Below are 20,009 nucleotides of genomic sequence, written 5' to 3' on the forward strand. Positions count from 1 at the left end.
CAAAGCGTACACAGGGCACCTGTCCCTGTGGGTGGGGAGGATTACGCTGCTCACTCTCGAGTCAGTCCTACGCTTTGTGAAGGTGGAGATCAATGTACTCGTGTGTGTGTGTAATATGCAGTGGTACTCTTGTCAAGTAGAGAGCAGGTTAGAGTGGGAAACCCTGTAGGTGTAAGCAGCATGCAGTGGCACTGCCAACGCCTCACCAATGATCTCCAGACATGCGCGCTGCTCATGTTGAAATGATAGATGCACATCCGTGACTGTCTTTGGGACCTGTGCAAACGTTTTCAATAGGAACGAGAGTTTAATTGAGCCATATTGTGTGGTCATGGAAAGAGTGCAATCCTGCTTTTAATGAAGACCCTCTCCTTCTTGATTTTGAATGTTCCGTAGCACTTTACTTGAATACTCATTTAGACTTACGTTCAGTATCATTTGCTGAGCATCACCTTAACCAAATCCAGCCCTTAAACTTTAACCTTAATAACCATAAATTGTATTTAGCAGTGTGAACAGATGATGTGTGTTGATAATCTGGGAATCTGTAGATTTGTAGATCCGTAGTCTTTGTGCAAACAATTAAAGTGTGTCAAAAGTAACTCAGTCACATTCAATAACATGATATAACACGAGGACGTTTACAATCTAACTAACACAAATATTCAAGCTCAGAATTTACAGACCCAAAAAGTGTGGACATTATGGATCCATCTGTGCTCGTATAGCTGTCATTCCATTGCCCTGCAGTGATCGTCTGCTTCACACTTGAAGGCTTTCTTTATTGCCAACTTTTTTTTTTCTCTCCCTGTATTCAAAATGCCAGTGCTTGTTGGCAGCCTGCTGCTCTCCGAGACACAATCGCTGACATGGCTTCTGTGTCTTGGTGATGTCATTCTGGAGCTGTCCATCCAGGCGCCCGAGTACAATAGCGTAGCCGTGAGGAGTTTTAGAGACGTGTCAAACAGCTTTCTTTTTTCTTCACGCTATTTTTTCCCTTTTCCTTCTCCACCACCCCCCCCCCCCCCCCCCCCCCCCCACAACACAATTCCCAGGCGGGATAGTATTTATGAGACGGGACACAGAGGGGGACGGCCGATAGTAAATCAGCTGCATTGTAATAATAAAATATGACATTTAGAGAATTGCTGCTCTCGTACAGCGTACACACACGCAAAGTTGCGCGCACACACACACACACACATGCACACACATACACACACTAGATATTGCTCGATTTTGAGATGCAGGGTTTGAGTAAATACCTTTGTTACTCAGTGAGTTTGTGGTAGAGACCTAGAGAGTAAGAAAACCGGCTCACACCATTCCATAGAGGCCGGGAGCTGAAATAAGAGTCCTGTGCAAAAGGGTTTGCTACTGTGTTTAGTTTTATGTAGTGGGACTCACCCACGGTGTAACATATTTTATTTACTTTTCGAAATGTATTGAAAAAACAAAAGTGTTTGTGTGTGTGCGTGCGTGTGTGCGTGTGTGCATGTGTGTGTGTGTGTGTGTGTGTGTGTGTGTGTGTGTATGCACGTGTGTGTGCACGCATATCCTGTTTTGCTGTCATGGCTGAGACAAAAAGTAGGGTAATGATGTTGTCAGACCTCGAGAGAGTAGTTCACATCAAAGAGCTAACCTGGGGTGGAAGAGGTGAAAGCCTCCCTGCCCCCCCCTCCCTCTCTGCCCCCCCTCCCTGTCTGTCTTGTGTCTTCATTACTCTCTCCATCGCCCCGTCATCTTCTTCCTCATTCTCAGTGCAGTCGCCACACTCCTCTTTCTCTCTCTCCATCATCTTCCTCCTCATTCTCACTGCAGTCGCCACTCTCTCTCTCTCTCTCTCTCTCTCTCTCTCTCTCTCTCTCTCTCTCTCTCTCTCTCTCTCTCTCCCTGGCCCTCACATGACTGGCTAGAACCAGTCACAGGGGCCCACTAACACACATGTGGAGCTGCATGTAGACACACAGATGTGCGTTAGGAAACACACAATACACACACAGACACACACTTATCCATTCACTCACACATACACAAATAGTCATTCACGCACGCACACACACACACACACACACACACACAGACTCATCCATTCACTCTCACACACACACATACACAAATAGTCATTCACGCACACACACACACACAGAGACTCATCCATTCACTCTCACACACACACATACACAAATAGTCATTCACACACACACACACACACACACACACACACACACACACACACACACACACACGCACATGCGCCAAGGTAGTATGGATTAAGAAGGGTAGAAGTTGATCCTGTTAGGAGGGTTCATCTCCACACCCAAGCACACTTAGCTGATGAGTCTCAGTGCTCTAGTGTCAGCCTTCACCCTTCATCACATTACTCAGCTGCAGAGCCACATGTGGTCTTATTTTGATTTCCAAATCAAACGATTATTTAATAAGTCCGTCTCATGTCATTTTGTCTGAAGAACTTAAGTTTGAGCTGAGATACAAAGACAGTTGTTGGTTATCTTGCTTGGACAGCAGGGACAGTTAGCAGCTCTTGCTGCAAAATGCTTCGGTGAATCAAAAGGCAAGGGACAGTGCCCGGTGGCTACGCTCGAATCTCACGTCTAGTCTCAACTCGTGTACCCAAGTTTTTCATGCGGCATAGCACCGTGCAGCAGCAAATCGGCGCTGGATTAGAAAGTTGAAGAGTTGAATACATGGAATATCTCGAACATAACACTTTTCCTGTACATTTGTAGCCTATTTGCTGTAATGTAGTCTATTATGTTGACACATTTGATGGCTTAGGATAGGCACATAGGAGATGATTACTTTCTCTTTAGCAAACTCACACTTGTTTCCAGCCGCCACATTAATCAACGGAGTGATACGAAAGTTTCATGAATCACGCGTGAGCCCCGTCTTAAGATGATTTCTGCACTCAGATCTACGCTGGTTTCTACGCTCGTTTGATAAAGAGGGCCGTTGTCATTGACAGCAGTCAATATATTTTGCAGCAGTCATTGTGGTCAACTGTGATTGTAACTACTCTCAAATGGGCTAAACAGTCAGGAAGTGTGTTTCATTGACTAAAAGAGCATGTCAAGACTACCTTAGAAAACATTTGCGAAGAGGGTTCAGTTTTGAGTTTCAATGTGATATCAAGGCAAGGATAGATTCACAGTTACCCTCCCATGGTTAAAAGACAGCTTGGCCCAAGCACACAAATAGCTTTTGGGAAATCCAGTCTAGGGTTGTTGGCTTTTCGAAAACTATCACGACTTCACCGCAGTGCCATTCACTAGCTATGTCTTCCCTGCTGGTAGATCCATGTATTGCAAAGTTATGTTTGGAAAATGCTCTATAGTTTATTATTTGCTTAAGTCACCTTACATATAGATAGATAGATAGATAGATAGATAGATAGATAGATAGATAGATACTGTAGATAGATAGATACTTTATTGATCCCCAAGGGGAAATTCAAGGAGGATAGATACTGGAGTAAGTTGTACTAAAGTAATTGTTTTGGCTTAAATTGATGGAGTAATACATTTCAATATGATTTTTTTATTTTTTTATTTGACTGTTCTCGGGTTATAGTAGTATATATTTTATTTTGATATTAAACTTCGTGTCATGTGGGAGTTTGGAATACTTTGACATTATCTTATATGTCTGTTATATTCCTCCCACTTTAAACTCTAACCCCAGATTTTTTTCTTGTAGCTTACAGTGTTTCAGAAAACTAAAAAAAAAGGCAAAACAAAACAAAAAGTAACTTAAAAAAATGGGTTGTGGGAGTATTTGTATGTGTAATTGTATGGGAGTAATTATTACAATCTATGCAATATCACTTGCATATACTAGGTGTACAGTATGATTGGCTGTGTGTGTGTGTGTGTGTGTGTGTGTGTGTGTGTGTGTGTGTGTGTGTGTGTGTGAGGGAGAGAGAGAGTGTGGAGAGTTGAGTGGGTTGAAGGGCAGAGAGGACATTTCTGCAATGAAATATTGATCAAAAGGGGCAGCCAGTCTCCCTCTCTCCGGTGAATAAAACCGTCTGAAATGTGAAGCCTCGAAGGCCTTTGAACTGTGTGTGCAGCAGCTTATGCTGAGAGAGTGGGAACGGGAGCAAGTGTGTTTGGAGTTAAGGGGGGTGAGGTGAGTTGTGTGTGTGTGTGTGTGTGTGTGTGTGTGTGTGGGGGGGGGTGCTTCTGGGGTCTTTACAGCATCACTGTCAATACCTCATTAAACTGAGGGTTACTGCTGACAGTGTGCTCTGTCTTTTACACTCACACACACACACACACACACACACACACACACACACACACACATGCACACGCACACGCACACACACACACGCACACGCACGCACCAAACGCACGCACACACACACACACACACACACACACACACACACACACACAGCAGTGCACACCCAGACACATAAAGGGAGACACTTACACATGCAGTGACCTCTAACTATCACCAAGGTAAAGCTTAAAATATGTAGCGTCTTGACTTTCCTTGAACTTTTCTGTATTGTTTGTCATAATGGATCTACACACAGCGAGTGACCTGTATGGTTTGAGTCGTCAGTGTTTTTCTATGTCATTGTTTATCCCTGCCTGTCCCGTGCTATTATGGAATTAAACCCCTCCCATTTTCCCTGAACAGAAACAGCTCAGCCAAAGCAAAGCTAGCATGAGCCACCGCGAAAGCCAGTGTCGCTTTTCAAGAGAGAAACATAGCCTCTAAGCAACCCCCAAACCACACAGACTGTAAAGCTGAACCAAACGCACGGTAAACGCAACCGTCCAATCAGAGCCCGCCGGCGCGTTCTGCACAGCTCTTTGTCAGGAGCCTCAACCAATCAGTGAGTGAAGGCAACTTCACTGCGAATAGAACAGTGCTACTCTTCATAGACAGATGGGGGGTGGGAGATGGAGAGTGGAGACTCTGGGTTGCGTCATGTTGGTATGGCAACTAACTCAGTATGATGTAATGGCAGGCAACGCTTAACCCTCACAAGTTAGGGCTTATCTGGTGCTTTATCCAGCCTCACTGAACAAGTGTATGTGTACATGTGCAACTGTGTGTGTGTGTGTGTGTGTGTGTGTGTGTGTGTGTGTGTGTGTGTGTATGTGTGTGTGTGTGTGTGTGTGTATGTGTGCGCGTGTGTGTGAGGGCATGTATGTGTGTGTGAGTGTGTGTTTATGAGAGAGACTAATTGGGGTAAAGTCAGGACTCGGGAGCAGCGAGGACACTATGTACCCTCCAGCATGCCGTCTTGTCTGGGAGACAGCCTCTGCGTCTGGCTGCATCCAAAACACACATCGTCACCGCTGCACTGGCATGATGGAATGGATGCAGCTCTGCAGTGACATATGTACATGTTATATTTTCCTATTTAATCAAAACTCACACACACACACACACTTTGCTGATCTCAGGCACATAGCGGAGACATTCCCGTGACCTGCGCCATTCAGTCGAATGCCATGGTAACAGTGATGCCACTGGAATAGTGGAGTGGAGGATGACGCTCCCATGAGTTTTGCTGCCTGCTAGTCAATACTGTCTTAGGCACCTGATATTCTTGGGCTTTAATACGATAATCTCCGAAGCCGTTTGACCACAGTCGTACTATGAATCACGCCTAATGAAGGTGGACTGTTCTGTTTGGCTAAATGGCGCTGCTTTCTGAGTTGTTTCCAGGCCAAGGGGGCCTGTTGACGTGATGATGAAAGGTGAGGTAATGCCTGGTGTGGCGTGATTGGTGGGAGGCTTTGGCGAATGTCGGCGTTTGCGCGTCAGTCCTTTTGATCGGCGCCTTGCGGTTTCTCTCGAGATCACACCTACTCAAGCTTTATCCCCGTGTTGTGATGCACAAAGCACATTTAGCGAGTAAAGCTAACCTCTGTTTGAACCCGCTAATCTCTCACTGAATTCTCTCACTGTCCCCTTTGAATTCATTTGCTTTTTTGACATGACCTCATCATATAACAACAGATGCCAACTATATGCCAACATGCAGATATGGATCCTACTACTATAGTATAATATAATTGGCAAGAGTTGGTATTATAAGTCTAATGGAATCTCATTTCCAACAACAGTAGATTAAATAGTGATATCATTTTTAGCACTTTCTTTGAAAGGAGGTCCAGTAACGCTTTACTAATGTTACTTACATGTAGACATCAAGAGGATGAACGATAGAAAGCCTACTTATTCCTTGTAACAACAAACAGCTTCCTCATTAATTATATGATCTGAATACACAAGGGATATAAATGATATAGATAATGACACATGTGACATGAGGTCTGAGAGAATTAGGCGTTTTATCAGCTCACTGTTTCAGTAATAAATATGAATGAAAATGAAATGAAAATATAGCATAAGATGATTTGCTCGATAAATAAAAAAATTATTTTCTTTCCACATGATATAACAGTCCGAAATACGATGAATAAATGTTGTTCATTTGTCATGACACAGCCAGTCCGCTATGACATACAGTATGTCTTTTTGTGTCTCTCCTTAGGGGTACCGACGCCTAGTCCGGAGATTCTGAGGCATACTCTGAACATGTTGGTGCGGGAGAGGAAGATCTATCCCACACCGGAGGGCTACTTCATCGTCACGCCGCAGACCTACTTCATCACGCCCTCCCTCATCCGCACCAACAGCAAGTGGTACCACCTGGACGAGCGGATATCTGAGCGCCAGCAACAACAACAGCAACAACAACAACAACAACAACAACAACAACAACAACAGCAGCAACAACAACAACAACAACAGCAACAGCAGCAGCAACAGCAGCAGCAGCAGCAGCAGCAGCCGTCTTCAGTGCAGCAGTGCACATCTCCGCAGTCTGGGACGATCACGCCATCGACGTCGGGCTGCGTGCGGGAACGGGAACGCGATCGGGACCGCGACCGTGATCGTGAACGCGAGCGCGAGCGCCCCCGCGAGCCGCACCACAAGAACCACTGCGAGCCGTCGTACAACACGTACAACCGGGACGAGCTGGCGGGCCACCACACCACGTCCACGCTGCCCAGGAAGTCGTCCAAGGAGCCCAAGGGAGATCCGCCGTCCTACCCCCAGCCCCCGCCCCCCCCTCCCCAAACCCAGCACCTGCCCCCGCCCGAGCCCACCGACAAGACCAAGAGCACAGCGGCCTTCTCCTACAAGACGGACACGCTCACCAAGAAGAAGGAGGGGAGCGGAGGAGGCGGCGGCGGAGGAGGAGGTGGAGGAGGAGGAGGGGGCGGCAGCGAGAAGCAGTCCAAGACGAAGTTCGGGCTGAAGCTGTTCCGCCTGAGCTTCAAGAAGGACAAGACCAAGCAGCTGGCCACCTTCTCCGCCCAGTTCCCGCCCGAGGAGTGGCCGCTGCGCGACGAGGACACGCCGGCGTCGGCCGCCGCCGCCATCCCGCGCGAGGTGGAGATGGAGATCATCCGCCGCGTCAACCCGGACCTGACGGTGGAGAACGTGGCGCGCCACACGGCCGTCATGAAGCGCCTGGAGGAGGAGCGGGTGCAGCGCGGCAAGGCGGGCTCCTCGGCGCAGCACAGCAGCGCCCGCAGCCGGCGCAGCCGCGGGCACCGGCGGGCGCCGCCGCACGGCAAGTCGTCGCGCTCGCACAGCAAGACGCGGGCGCCCCCCCGCGGCCCCGGCGACCCGTCCGACCAGAGCTCGCACCTGGACCTGGTGGCGGCGGTCAACGCCGAGCGCGGCGGCGACTACCGCTTCTTCAGCCACTCGCTGGTGCGCTCGCCGCGCGAGGGCATGTACACGGTGGAGCGCGGCCGGGCCGGCGGCGGCGCCTACCTGGTGCACAGCAACCCCAACATCGCCGAGTCGCACTTCCCCGTCACGCCCGAGTGGGACGTGTCGGGCGAGCTGGCCAAGCGCCGCACGGAGATGCCCTTCCCCGAGCCGTCGCGCGGCACCTCGCACTCGCGCGTCCACCGCAGCCACAGCCACACGCAGGACCGGAAGTCGCGCAACGAGCGACCGGACAAGGCCAAGGAGCGCTCGCGGTCCATGGACAACTCCAAGGGCCCGCTGGGCGGCGCGCCCTCTTCGCTGGGCGCCCCCGAGGACTACGAGCGCGGCCCCCCCGACGAGCGCAGCCGCTACTACACGGACGACGGCACGCTGCGGGCGTCCTCGCAGCAGCAGCAGCAGCAGCAGGGGCCGCACTACTCGCGCATCCTGTTCTCGGCGGCCAAGTTCAGCTCGGAGGTGTGCGTGCCCGACGTGGGCAAGGCCCTGATGGGCCTGGACGAGTCGCGGCTCTGCAGCCCGCTGGAGCGGAACAAGAGCCGCGACAGCCTGCCCGCCTACGGCGAGCTCAAGGCGCTGTCGCCCAAGCCGCTGACCGACGACTACTTCCAGTGCAACACGTCCAACGAGACCATCCTGACGGCGCCGTCGCCCCTGAGCAAGGCCGACCACGACACGCTGACCTCGTCGGACGGCGTCCGCAAAGGCTCGCCGGCCGACCGGCAGACGCCGCACCTCACCTCGCCCCACTCGCTCGAGTACAAGGAGGACTCGTCCTCCAAGGGGCACGGCGGCTCGGGCAAGCCCACGCCCAGCCAGACCCCGGAACCCTTGCCCAACGGACGTTTGATGGCGCACCAACACAACGCCGACCCCGGGGGAGGCGCCGGAGGAGGAGGAGGAGGAGGAGGTGGCGGAGGTGGTGGAGGTGGTGGAGGAGGAGGGGGCAGCGGAAGCGGCTCGGGGAGCCTGAGCAGCAGCCTCGTGGACAAGCGGAAGGAGATCTTCAGCAAGGACACTTTGTTCAAGCCGCCGCACAACCTGCTGAGCGTGGGCTACTCGGACGGCAGCAGCACCATCGGCGGGTGCTACTCCAAGTCGGGCACGCTGCGGAAGGCGCCCCACTCCAAGTCGGCCGAGGTGCTGGACAGCCTGCTGGACTCCGGCCCCCAGTCGCTGCAGTCGCTGCCCCCCATCTCGCTGCCCTCGCTGGCCGCCTCCGCGGCGCCCGTGCCGCCCGGCTCCGACCAGACGGCGGTGCCCTCCGCCTCGGAGGCCGGCTTCGACTACTACAACGTCTCCGACGACGAGGAGGAGGAGGACGACGCCGAGGACCCCTCGTCGTCGCGCAAGGACGCCGGCTCGGCCGACGGCAAGGGCCGGGGCGAGAGCGGGCCGGTGGTCGGCGGCGGCGGCACGGGCGGAGGCGGCGGAGGAGGAGGAGGAGGAGGAGGGGTGTGTGGCGGACCGGGCAGCGGCGGCGGCACCATGCAGTGGCTGCTGGAGAGGGAGAAGGAGCGCGACCTGCAGCGGAAGTTCGAAACCAACCTGACCCTCCTCAGCCCCAAGGAGACGGAGAACAACAGTAGCCAGAAGTCGGCCCACTCGGCCCGGCTCGACAGCATGGACAGCAGCAGCGTGACGGTGGACAGCGGCTTTAACTCGCCACGGTAAGCAGAGGCCGGCGGCGGCATGGCGACTGCTCTCCTAGCCGCGTTTTCTTCAACACGCCGGACTGTCGTCTGTGTAGTGGTGGGCATGTCTATGATGCTTTCGAGCCCCCTGATCCTTTTTGAATTCGGTCCTTAAGACCGTTTAGGCGCGGCTATGACAAAGGAGGGCCTTTATAGTAACCGTCCACTGAATTAACGGGCATCGTGTGCAGCTTGGTGCAGTGATAGTAAGATTTCAGTAAGAACGGATAGGCGAAACAACTGGAGTGGGATAGTGGCATACATTTCTCCTTGCTGCTACTTTGATAGTAGTTATGAATCGGCTCAGGCATTAAGAGCACACTGCTGAAGGTTATTTAGACAGATGATCAGATAACATGGGGATGTGGATGTGGTGCTGGCCAAGAGTGAGCTGATGAGATCCCTAACCCTTATCTAGCCCAGCTGCTGCACTCGCAGCTCAGCCAGGTGGAATCTCCCCTCTCACAATGACAGTATTGTGAACTGGGAGACACAGGAGTGGGCATCCCCAGGCAGTGTGTGTGTGTGTGTGTGAGTGTGTGTGTGTGTTGTAGTTGCTCCTGATGAGCAAGAGGGTGAAGAGTGACACAGCTGCTAAAAATAGTCTGCTGGCTCGCTGTGACTCACTCCCCAGGTAAAGAGAGCAGAGGAGGCCCACAGCGACTGCAGATTCTTCCATATCAGCCAAAGACATTCTCATGTGCATGTGTGTGTGTGTGTGTGTGTGTGTGTGTGTGTGTGTGTGTGTGTGTGTGTGTTTGTATGTGTGTTTGTATGTATGTGTTTGTGTGAATGATGGGTAGAATTTTCATATGTCTGTCCGTTTTGGGGCCATCTTTTGTTTTGTGTGTGTGTGTGTGTGTGTGCGTACAGGTGGGTGTGTTTGTGTCTCTATATGAAAGAGATAGTGTTCATGTGTTTGTGGACGTCATTATGATTTGATATGATGCAGCCAATGTATTTCCACTGATACTTGTACTTATTTGTGGTTTTTCCATTAAACTTTTATTGTTTCGAAATAGTGCCCATTTCCATCACTTATGATTTATGTCTGTGTCTTCTAATATCTACATTGTGTGTTAAACCACAATCATTAGGATTTATCCTCCATTGCTCTGTGTCATGCTGTGCACTAAATTAAGACACTTTCTTGAGTTTTTAGTTGGAGCCTGCTCATAGGATCAATTTGTCATACCTCCACCTAGATGTACCATGTGAATCAGGTGCATATACAGTATATACAGTATATGAGACACGTATATTATATGTGAAGTGAACATTTCAGAGAGTGAAGCCAGTTTGGAGTCTAGTGCAGTGGACACATCCTTGTGTTCTGTAATGAGCCAGGTCCTGTTGGGAGGATTGTATCAGTAGTGTGCGGGGTGTTACTCCCTCCCTGAACATCACATGGTGTGTGTGTGTGTGTATGTGTGTCTGCGACTATATGTGTATATGTATGTGTGTGTGTCTGCGATTGTGTGTGTGTGTGTGTGTGTGTGTGTGTGTGTGTGTGTGTGTGTGTGTGTGTGTGTGTGTGTGTGCCCCCAGCTCTGCAGTGGCCCAGTGTGTCTCAGCTTCGTCAGCTCTGGTATCTCACAGCTTCTGTCTGGTCTGTGCGTATGAATTAATAGACCTAAATAGCTTACGAGAAGGACCATTGCTGTTCTCTAATTTTAGACCCCCTCCCCCCTCCCTTGCAACCTACGCACACACACACACACTCACACACACACACACTCACACACACACATAGACACACACACACACACACACACACATATACAAACACACACGCACACAATCATTCATTATTTCCTGTGTGACTCATCACATTAGTGATGATGTCATACTGCAGCCTCTGGAAAAGTACCACTATAGCTCGGGCCCCTCTATCATTGGGCCTGATTTATTTTAGAGACTCAGTGATGCAATTACTCAGAGTAGTGTATGTGTGTGTGTATGTGAGTGTTTATGAATGTGTGTGAGTGTGTGTGAATGTGTGTGTGTTTGTGTGTGTGTGTGTGTGTGTAGGAGAGTATTCCAATTCAGTGGACATTCCACAATCATTTACTCTATCAGAAATGGCAGCGTGATTGGGCTATGAGACCATTCATCCCACCACTGCACCTATCAGAAGTGTGTGTGTGTGTGTGTGTGTGTGTGTGTGTGTGTGTGTGTGTGTGATGTGTTTGGTCATTGTAGGATTTTCTCAGGAGAAAGAGTATGCTGCACTAGCCAATAGGTTTCCTATTGTTCTCTATGGTTCGGCAGCGTACCGATGTCAACGCTGGTGTAACGCTAGCATTGAACAAACTGAGCGTTGAACTTGGTTCAACTTTGAAGCGCAACGCTTGGCTCATCAATGTCAGTTTTAGAAAGTTCATGTATATTTTCACTAATCAGATTCATCTAAGAACGTAACAACAAAGATCACCGTCTCTAGTAACAACGTTGACCGCAGCATAACTTAGAAACGAGATAGAATGTTTTGGATTATTATTATGGTCTGAGCGGTGCGTTAGGCTTGCCACTGGCTAATATGAATCCCGCCTTAGTGTGTACGTAGTGTATGTCTTATGTTTACTGCATGAGGGGTACATCACACAATAGTGCTCTTACCCCAAATGACATGAAGACTGCAGATGATGTTCTTCCTCTGTTTTTCTGTGTTCTGATTTCTTCTCTTTCTGCCTTTCCCTCACATCTTCATCCATTTTCCTCCTACCAAACTCACTCATCCATACTTACCTGATCTCCCTCATCCATACTTGCCTGATCTCCCTCATCCATACTTACCTGATCTCGCTCATCCAAACTTACCTGATCTCGCTCATCCATACTTACCTGATTACCCTCATCCATACTAACCTGATCTCCCTCATCCATACTTACCTGATCTCACCCATCCATACCTGATCTCACTCATCCAAACTAACTTTAACTCATTCATCCAAACTTACCTGAACTCCCTCATCCATACTTACCTGAACTCCCTCATCCATACTTACCTGATCTTACTCATCCAAACTAACTTTAACTCACTCATCCATACTTACCTGAACTCCCTCATCCATACTTACCTGAACTCCCTCATCCGTACCTACCTGAACTCTCACACATAATATTCTATTCCTGACTGTCCCCCCTCTTCTCTCTCTTTTTTTCCTGCCTTCATCACTCTCTTTGCTCCCCTACCCACTCCCCCTCTCCTGGTCGTCCCCATACCTCCCCTACCCTCCTTCTCTCTCCTCCTCTCTCCTTTTCTCCCGGTCACCCCTCCACCTCCCCCATGTCTCCTGCAGTACGCGTGAGAGCCTGGCCTCCAACACCTCCAGCATAGTGGAGAGTAACCGGCGGCAGAACCCGGCCCTGAGTCCCGGCCACATGGGCACCACCAGCATCGGACCGCCTTTCGGGTTCCGCAGCATCCCCGAGCCGCCCACCACCCAGCCCGAGAAACTGCAGAAGTCCCCCAACTGCTTGGCCTCCATCACTAGTGTCTGACCACAGTGACCCCCCCCCCCCCCCCCTCGGAGAGAGGAGAGGAGAGGAGAGGGAGGGCAAGGTGGAGAGGAGGAGATGTGGGGGCTGGGTGGTGGGGGGAGGCTCACGGGCCGGTGGACATGGGGTGCAATGAACATAGGCACGGAGAGACAGGGGGTGTGCAATCACCCGGCGGCGACACTCCAACTACACTTGGGACTGTTAAACCCACAGGCATGGCTTCCACAGACTGTTCCCACAGTACACTGCAAAAAAAAACAACAACAAAAAACAACAACAACAACAGGAAAAGAAAACAAAAAAAATACAAATTCTGGGGAAAAAAATAAACAAGAGAAAGATGGGGAAAGAAAAATCACATTTTAGAGATTACCTTAGAGGTTAACAAACTATCAATCAGGAAATTCTCCAGTCTGTATTACCTATTGTGGATTTTTTCTCCTCTTACTCCAAGATTGTTCTTTCTTGAAATAAGTTGACAAAGCTTGTGAAGGAGAAGGTTGGCAGTCAATAATCTTACACGTTGTTATTCTTAAAGTGTCACAATGGTTTTTTTCTCCATCACGGAAGATAAATCATTTTGCTGGTAGAGTCTGCTCGTGCTGGTGTAAGGATTGAATGTTGATATGTTCCATTGAAAGTGTTAAGGCAATCTGGCTATGGAATTATGGCTCAAGGTTTACAAAAGTCAGAGAACCAAGGTAATATATATAAATATATATATATATTCTTTCTCATTTGACCAACTTAAAAAAAGACATTATTTACAGAGCTGTTGAATTGCACATCAGAATATAAATGCATTCCTTCATGACAATGTTATCTCTCTATTGCTAAAGTAAATATTGGATTCATTTTCACATCCTTACAAGAAAAAAGAATAGATTAAACTAGTAGAAAACGCAACCATGTTAAACTCATTTGACTTCATTTAAGGGAAAGCTGTGTATTTTTTTTTTGTTGAATTCCAAACTACTTAACACCTATAGTGCACACAAGTGCTTTGTATGTGACATTTACTGACAGAATTTACCTGTTTTACCATTAGATTTATAAACAACATTTAATCTCAGGTCATGAATAGTTTAAAAAAAATCAAACACATGAACAAAACAAACCAACCTGGCATCTTGGTGGCTGTTTGCAGTGATTCAGTCCCACAAACTCAGAGTTTCTGTGGACGTCACTGTCGGTTTGGAAACATGCTAGTCCAGTCATGTCGGCTCCCCTGTCTCGAGTCTTCTTGCTTGGCCATTTCAGAGAGAGAGAGAGAGAAAGCGCACTTGTCCTAGGGCCGATGGATGGTGATGGCGTACATGTCTTTGTTTTGTTTTGTTTTGTTTTGTTTTGTTTTGTTTGGGTGTTGAAAGTCGTTACAATCTCCCCAAGGAGGTTTTCTCGATGCTCCTCAGGAGGATCGTACTCCTATTGCTGCTGTGCCGTTATTATTATTATTATTATTATTATTATTATTATTATTATTGCTAGTTCAGTTCAATCCAATCAAATGAGCTGGCATTTGAAAATAGTATTTGCACGGGAATCTGGTGATATGGCACATTTGGCCCATTTCTCCTCTCCCCTCTACTTTCCCACTCTGAGGAACATCCTTTGGTTTTTCAGTTCTAGGCAGGCTTGTGAAAAGGTTGGATTTCATTCTGTTTTGGAGAAAGACGTGCACTTCTTTAGTCATACATTGGGGCACGTTTTAGCTTTTCCACGTCAAAAAAACACGATACAATTGGTCAGGCAGGGAGGAAAAACCAGGAGGTGGATTCATTTCGAAAACCCTTGACAGTCCCCAGACCATCTCAGTGGTTGGTTTGTTTTAGCAAAGAGAGATACGTTTAGGTCAGGTTAAAGATGGCATACTGTAGTTCTCCGTCTCCCTGGCTTAAATCTTGACTCACGCTGGTGGGGTGCAGGGGGTTAGACTGCAGTGTTAAACTGTCTTAAGTGTGTCATGTCTCTGTCAAAGCACTGATATTGCAAGATCAGTCATATTGGATGTCATACAGTCCTCATTATTACCTCGAAACAGTTCCCTTCAAGTGAAGATAAGCCGCCTTATCCTCTCCATCTTGGCAGTGACCAGTCGGGAAAGGGACGAGTCATTGCAAGTTCCATGTGCCGGGCGTTGGGGAGGACCTAGTGGATTGGACGGGACAGGAAGACAGCAGGCTCGCTCAGCGTCTCCTGGTGCTATGCCGTGGTTTCCCACTGTGTTGGCCTTGTGTTGCTGTCATCAGTGGTCAAGTGGCATCGGGCCACGAGGCCACCGGAGAAACTGTCTGTGTGCAGGCTTTTATATGATTTTCATTTGGAGAAAAAAAAAAGATGGGAAAAAAAAACTCAACCGCTTTTCTGCTCACTGTCTCTTGATCTGTCTCACACACACATGCAGACACACCCACACACGCACACACACACACACACACACACACACACACACATAGAAAAGACTACCACACAGATGTGCACACACAGACATACACATCTACACATACCTAGCTACCTCCACCATCTGTGTAACGGTGAGATCAAGGCGTGTACAGATTTGGGTTATTTGCCTGTGGAACATGGCGATATCAGCCTCTACTTTGTGAATGTTGACATGGAGCGGTGGACATTGTAACTAAGAGAACTTTTATCCTAAAGAATCAGTATTAAGTGCTGTAGTACATTCATTTTTTCTCTGTTGAAACAGGAGTGTCTTTTGCTTCCTTGTAAGTTATGTACAATCTCATCAGGCCATGCATTTTCAAAACCAGGGTTTCCATTTGATTTGGATTTATTTTTTATTTTATTTATTTTTTTTACTTTTTTCCCCTCTTTGGGTTGGTTTTGTGTTTCTGCAGCCTATTGCATGATGGTTCATTTAACTGGATCATGGGTTGTCAGTAGGGGGGTATTTGTGTGAAAACTCCACTGTCTCACAATGCATCTTGACGGAGGCTAATAACAATACTAGGCTCTCTAGTAAGAGAGTCTGAAAATTATGCTTTTTCATTATTCTTTAGCACTTTTAGAATCTCAAAATGGCCCTTATGTCATCTTAGGTGGAAAACCGTGCAAGTTTACACATACAGTATGTGATTATATGATTGTGCTCATCTCTGACCATTTTGGATTGAATCCCAATCCCATTTTTATCCTAATCTTAATTTTCTATTTGTCCGGAGATCTAGACAATGGAATAAATAAAAGTGTGACTCAAACAATATTTGTTGCACCCTTAGTCATACATTCATTTGCATACTGAGTAAGCATTTCACCCCTTTTTTGTTTTTATTGACATGTCTTTTCACTCAGTTTAGCCCTCTGATTCCTGACCATTCCTGTATTTTACCCTTTCGCAGTTTAGAACGGCTGCCACGTTGACCTAAACTTGACTTCTAGGCCTCAGACTATCAAACACAGCCCTGGACTGGACACATCAGAAACACAAAACAGCATCGCTATGCTGAAATATGTTGTCTTTTGTCAAAAATAAGAATCCCACATACAGTATACCTATACAATAGCCTATACAATGGTAATTATTCCACGGTCCATATGCTCTGACTCTAAGCACACACACACACACACACACACACACACATACTGTACACACAACACATGTCAAGAGGTTCCGTCCAAGGATGCATTTCCAAATTCCCGTTGCATTTTGTGGAGTTAATTTATGAAAATTGATTCCGTTAGGTAATGTAATCAGTTCCTTGTTTTTATGATTATTATTCTTGATTACTATTATTTATTGATTGATTTCATTTTTAGCTTTTGGACGTCAAAAGGGAGTATTGCAGCCAAGCCTGCCTTGTATAAACATGTTTGCACTGAAATGCCTGGTCTGGTTGCTGTAAAGTCCATCCAAGAAGGATGCTTTGTTTATAATGTAAAATATTTCATATGAAATAAAATGACAAGTCCATGAAATGTCTTCCCTTAACATTATGGATTTTAGAACAGCATCAGACAACATTGTTTCTAAATGGTGACAGTGTACAGTACCATGCTGTAAATGAGGTTGATCTGTCATGCTTAGTACAATAACTTCAAAAAGAAAAGTGAAAGATATGAGGGATCTTTTGTAATGTCTATAATATTTGAGAAAAAGTCCCTATTTGTGTAGTAATGGTGTTTAACTGTTGTTGTAGTGTATGTGATATACCCAGTCGGGAGATTGTGTTACTTTTTAAGACAATAAAATAACATGTTTGGTTATATGTTTTAAAATATTGTGGCTGATTTGTAAGCATACAATCACAATACTGACTACTTGGCAATACCAGTGCATGCACATATTATGATCCCTATGCCACATAAAACCGTTGCATTTATTTATGTAGTTTATTTATATATGTGTTCAATCCATATTCATTGGTTGTGCAAAAACAAATCTAAAAGGTAAGAAGAGAAAACGGCATTTTGACCATCCAGCACATGACTCCCATTTTTTTTCCCAGCGAAGCGACGCCGAATCCTCAGGCCTTGTATCTCACTGCTTTGTGTGCTGCAAACAGCATGTTTTATGAATGTGAATCTCTTAGCCAATGACATCGCAGAACCACTATCTGGTGACTGGAGTAGTGGAGGAGTGGGGAGGTGGTGATGTCAGTGTACCACGTGACTCACTCCCAGGATGAAGAGGAGGTAGGTATGGCGTATGGACCAGCACTCAACAGAAGGAGCACCAGCACCACCTAGTGAATGCCTGGCGAACTGCAGAGTGGTACGGTGGGACTATTGTGGCTCTGACCACAGGGTTGGTTAAAGGCCTGACTAATGACCGACTGCTCCACTGCTGAAGATTTATGAAAGTACAGTATATAGCCTAATCTGAATTTTAAACTGACTACAACAAACATGAACATTTGTAAATCACAGGGCCTCAGATCTACACAGATCTACATATTTATAATAGACAGACAGATAGATAGATAGATACTTTATTAATTCTGAAGGTAATTATAATATTTATACATATCATAATGGTGACCTGGGTTAAACTTTTCAACATCATCTGAAATGAGAGTTTTGCTAACTGAAGTCAAATTCACTGTGAATTCTGGTGGTTTCTGAATATCAGAATATCCTGCTCTAAACTCATTTCCTTAAAATAGTTGTTGACTCAACTTAAAAATATGTGTAACCTGGTTGCCTTGAAATTTTAAGTTGTTTGGACTTGGACTTAACTAATGACATGTCCAGTCAACTTAGTTTTTTTGTAAACACACATTCCTCCCTTCCTCAGATACTTGGTTTGGAAAGCACCTGGGCGGTGTGACATTATTTAACTACCACTTCACAAAATGGATCCAATGGTGGTCAATTGGACATCAAAATACCCAAGTCGTTCTGAAATATTTTCCTCACTAAGTCATTTGTATTATCTTATTGATTTCCCTGAGTTTACAACCTAGCTGATGACAGTTTAACCTCCATATCCAAAAGGAAATCTCAACTTTAAAGGAACACAAGCCAACCTTTTGCGAAATTAACTGATTTGCTAGGTACCCCAGAATTAGACAAGAGGGTATAGAACTTGCAATAACCCGGTCCAACAGCATTAGCGTATATTAGCTCAATTCACTGGAGATGGGGTACTGTAGCTAGTATAGCTATGGCTCTGGCTAAAATGAAGCTATGACAGGTGTGTTCCTTTAAAGGTGCAGTGAGGGACTTATGAGATTTCAGGCCCATACATTTTTTGTCATATTCAGCAATCATCTCCTCACAACCGCTAGCTGCCCGTTCCGTGAGTACAGTGTAGAAAAACCCGGTGAATTTCTCTGGAAATACTAATAGGTAGGGGGTGAGCTACCTCTCTGGCGTGTTTCATTTGCTCCTTGGTTAAAATATGATTTATGATTTGTTTGCGCAAAAGCATCTGCTAATAAAATTAAATATAACATAAACGCACACACCACGACATCCTGCAAAATCCCCTGACTGCGCCTTTAAGCACCCGTACAGTAGGTCTAATCAAGAGTGCTTCTGTATCATGGATGGATAATATGCCATCAAGTTGTTTGAGGGACAAGGAGTAGGCACAGATGAAGGGGTAGGGGCAGGGGATGGGGTAGGAATGGGCCGTTGGGGATTATGAAGACTATACCGGATGACCTATTAGGACGCATATTTGGAATCCCCAACAAAACTTTTGCGCAAGGAGCATTGACACTGAGAGCATGTCTGTTTCTTTGGTCTGTCAACAAGCACCAGTGTGTTACTGCAAAAAAAATGATTTTGGGTCTCCTTCTACTATTAAACAGCATGCCTATTGATGTCCTAATGAAAAAATGGGGATCACGAAGGAGGTGGAATACCTGCTAGCACATGGTTTAGCCAAGCCCAGTGAAAGTCCCTGCGGTGCCATCAGGCTCTTTGAGTCTGATGGCACTGCATGTTTCTGTACAGATTTCCATTCAGTGAATGCTGTTATTGTGCCAGACTCTCTCTTTTTTCTTTGCTGCTAAAAGGATACTGGCAGGTCCCATTAGCACCCAGAGCTTCTGACATTTCAGCCTTTATGACACCTGAACACTTCTTATGGTACAAGGATATGGCATTTGGAATGAAGAATGCACCCACCACTTTTAAGCATACAATGCACTTGGTATTGGGGAATGTTCCTCATTGCTGTGTGTATCTTGATGATGTAAACCTCAAACAGTTTGGAAGACTATGTACGGGATAATGGACGACACGCCGTGCGGTTATTCAAAGTTAATGCACGTTCTAGACGGTGATACGGCCCGACGCGAAGCGGAGTGACGTTCCGTCTAGAAAAGTGCATTAACTTTGAATAACCGCACGGCGTGAAGTCCATTATCCCGCTTATTCCACTGTTGCCACTTGCGTTGTGTTCGTTTCCGGTGCTAATTTAAATGTTTTAGTCGCTAGAACTGTTTTGTTTGTAGAACTACTTTTCCCAGACACATTTCAACTAATTTCTCAAACTGCGGTTACTAGTTCTAAATGGACGGTTGCTATGGCCAAAAGCCAGTCGTT

The 20,009-nt window shown here is 46.9% G+C and overlaps 1 protein-coding gene across 1 annotated transcript in view; it reads left to right on the plus strand.

Moving 5' to 3' along the window:
- stox2a (storkhead box 2a) overlaps positions 1 to 13,006 on the plus strand; it is a 44,064-nt gene extending 31,058 nt beyond the window's left edge. The window contains exons 3-5 of the mRNA XM_062551433.1: positions 6,545 to 8,680; positions 8,738 to 9,467; positions 12,794 to 13,006. Coding sequence (XP_062407417.1) covers positions 6,545 to 8,680; positions 8,738 to 9,467; positions 12,794 to 12,995 — 3,068 coding nt within the window. The 3' untranslated portion in view covers positions 12,996 to 13,006. The remainder of the gene's footprint in view (positions 1 to 6,544; positions 8,681 to 8,737; positions 9,468 to 12,793) is intronic.
- The last annotated feature ends 7,003 nt before the right edge of the window (positions 13,007 to 20,009 follow it).

This window comes from Sardina pilchardus, chromosome 2 (genome assembly GCF_963854185.1).
Source record: "Sardina pilchardus chromosome 2, fSarPil1.1, whole genome shotgun sequence".
NCBI classification, from domain to species: domain Eukaryota; kingdom Metazoa; phylum Chordata; class Actinopteri; order Clupeiformes; family Clupeidae; genus Sardina; species Sardina pilchardus.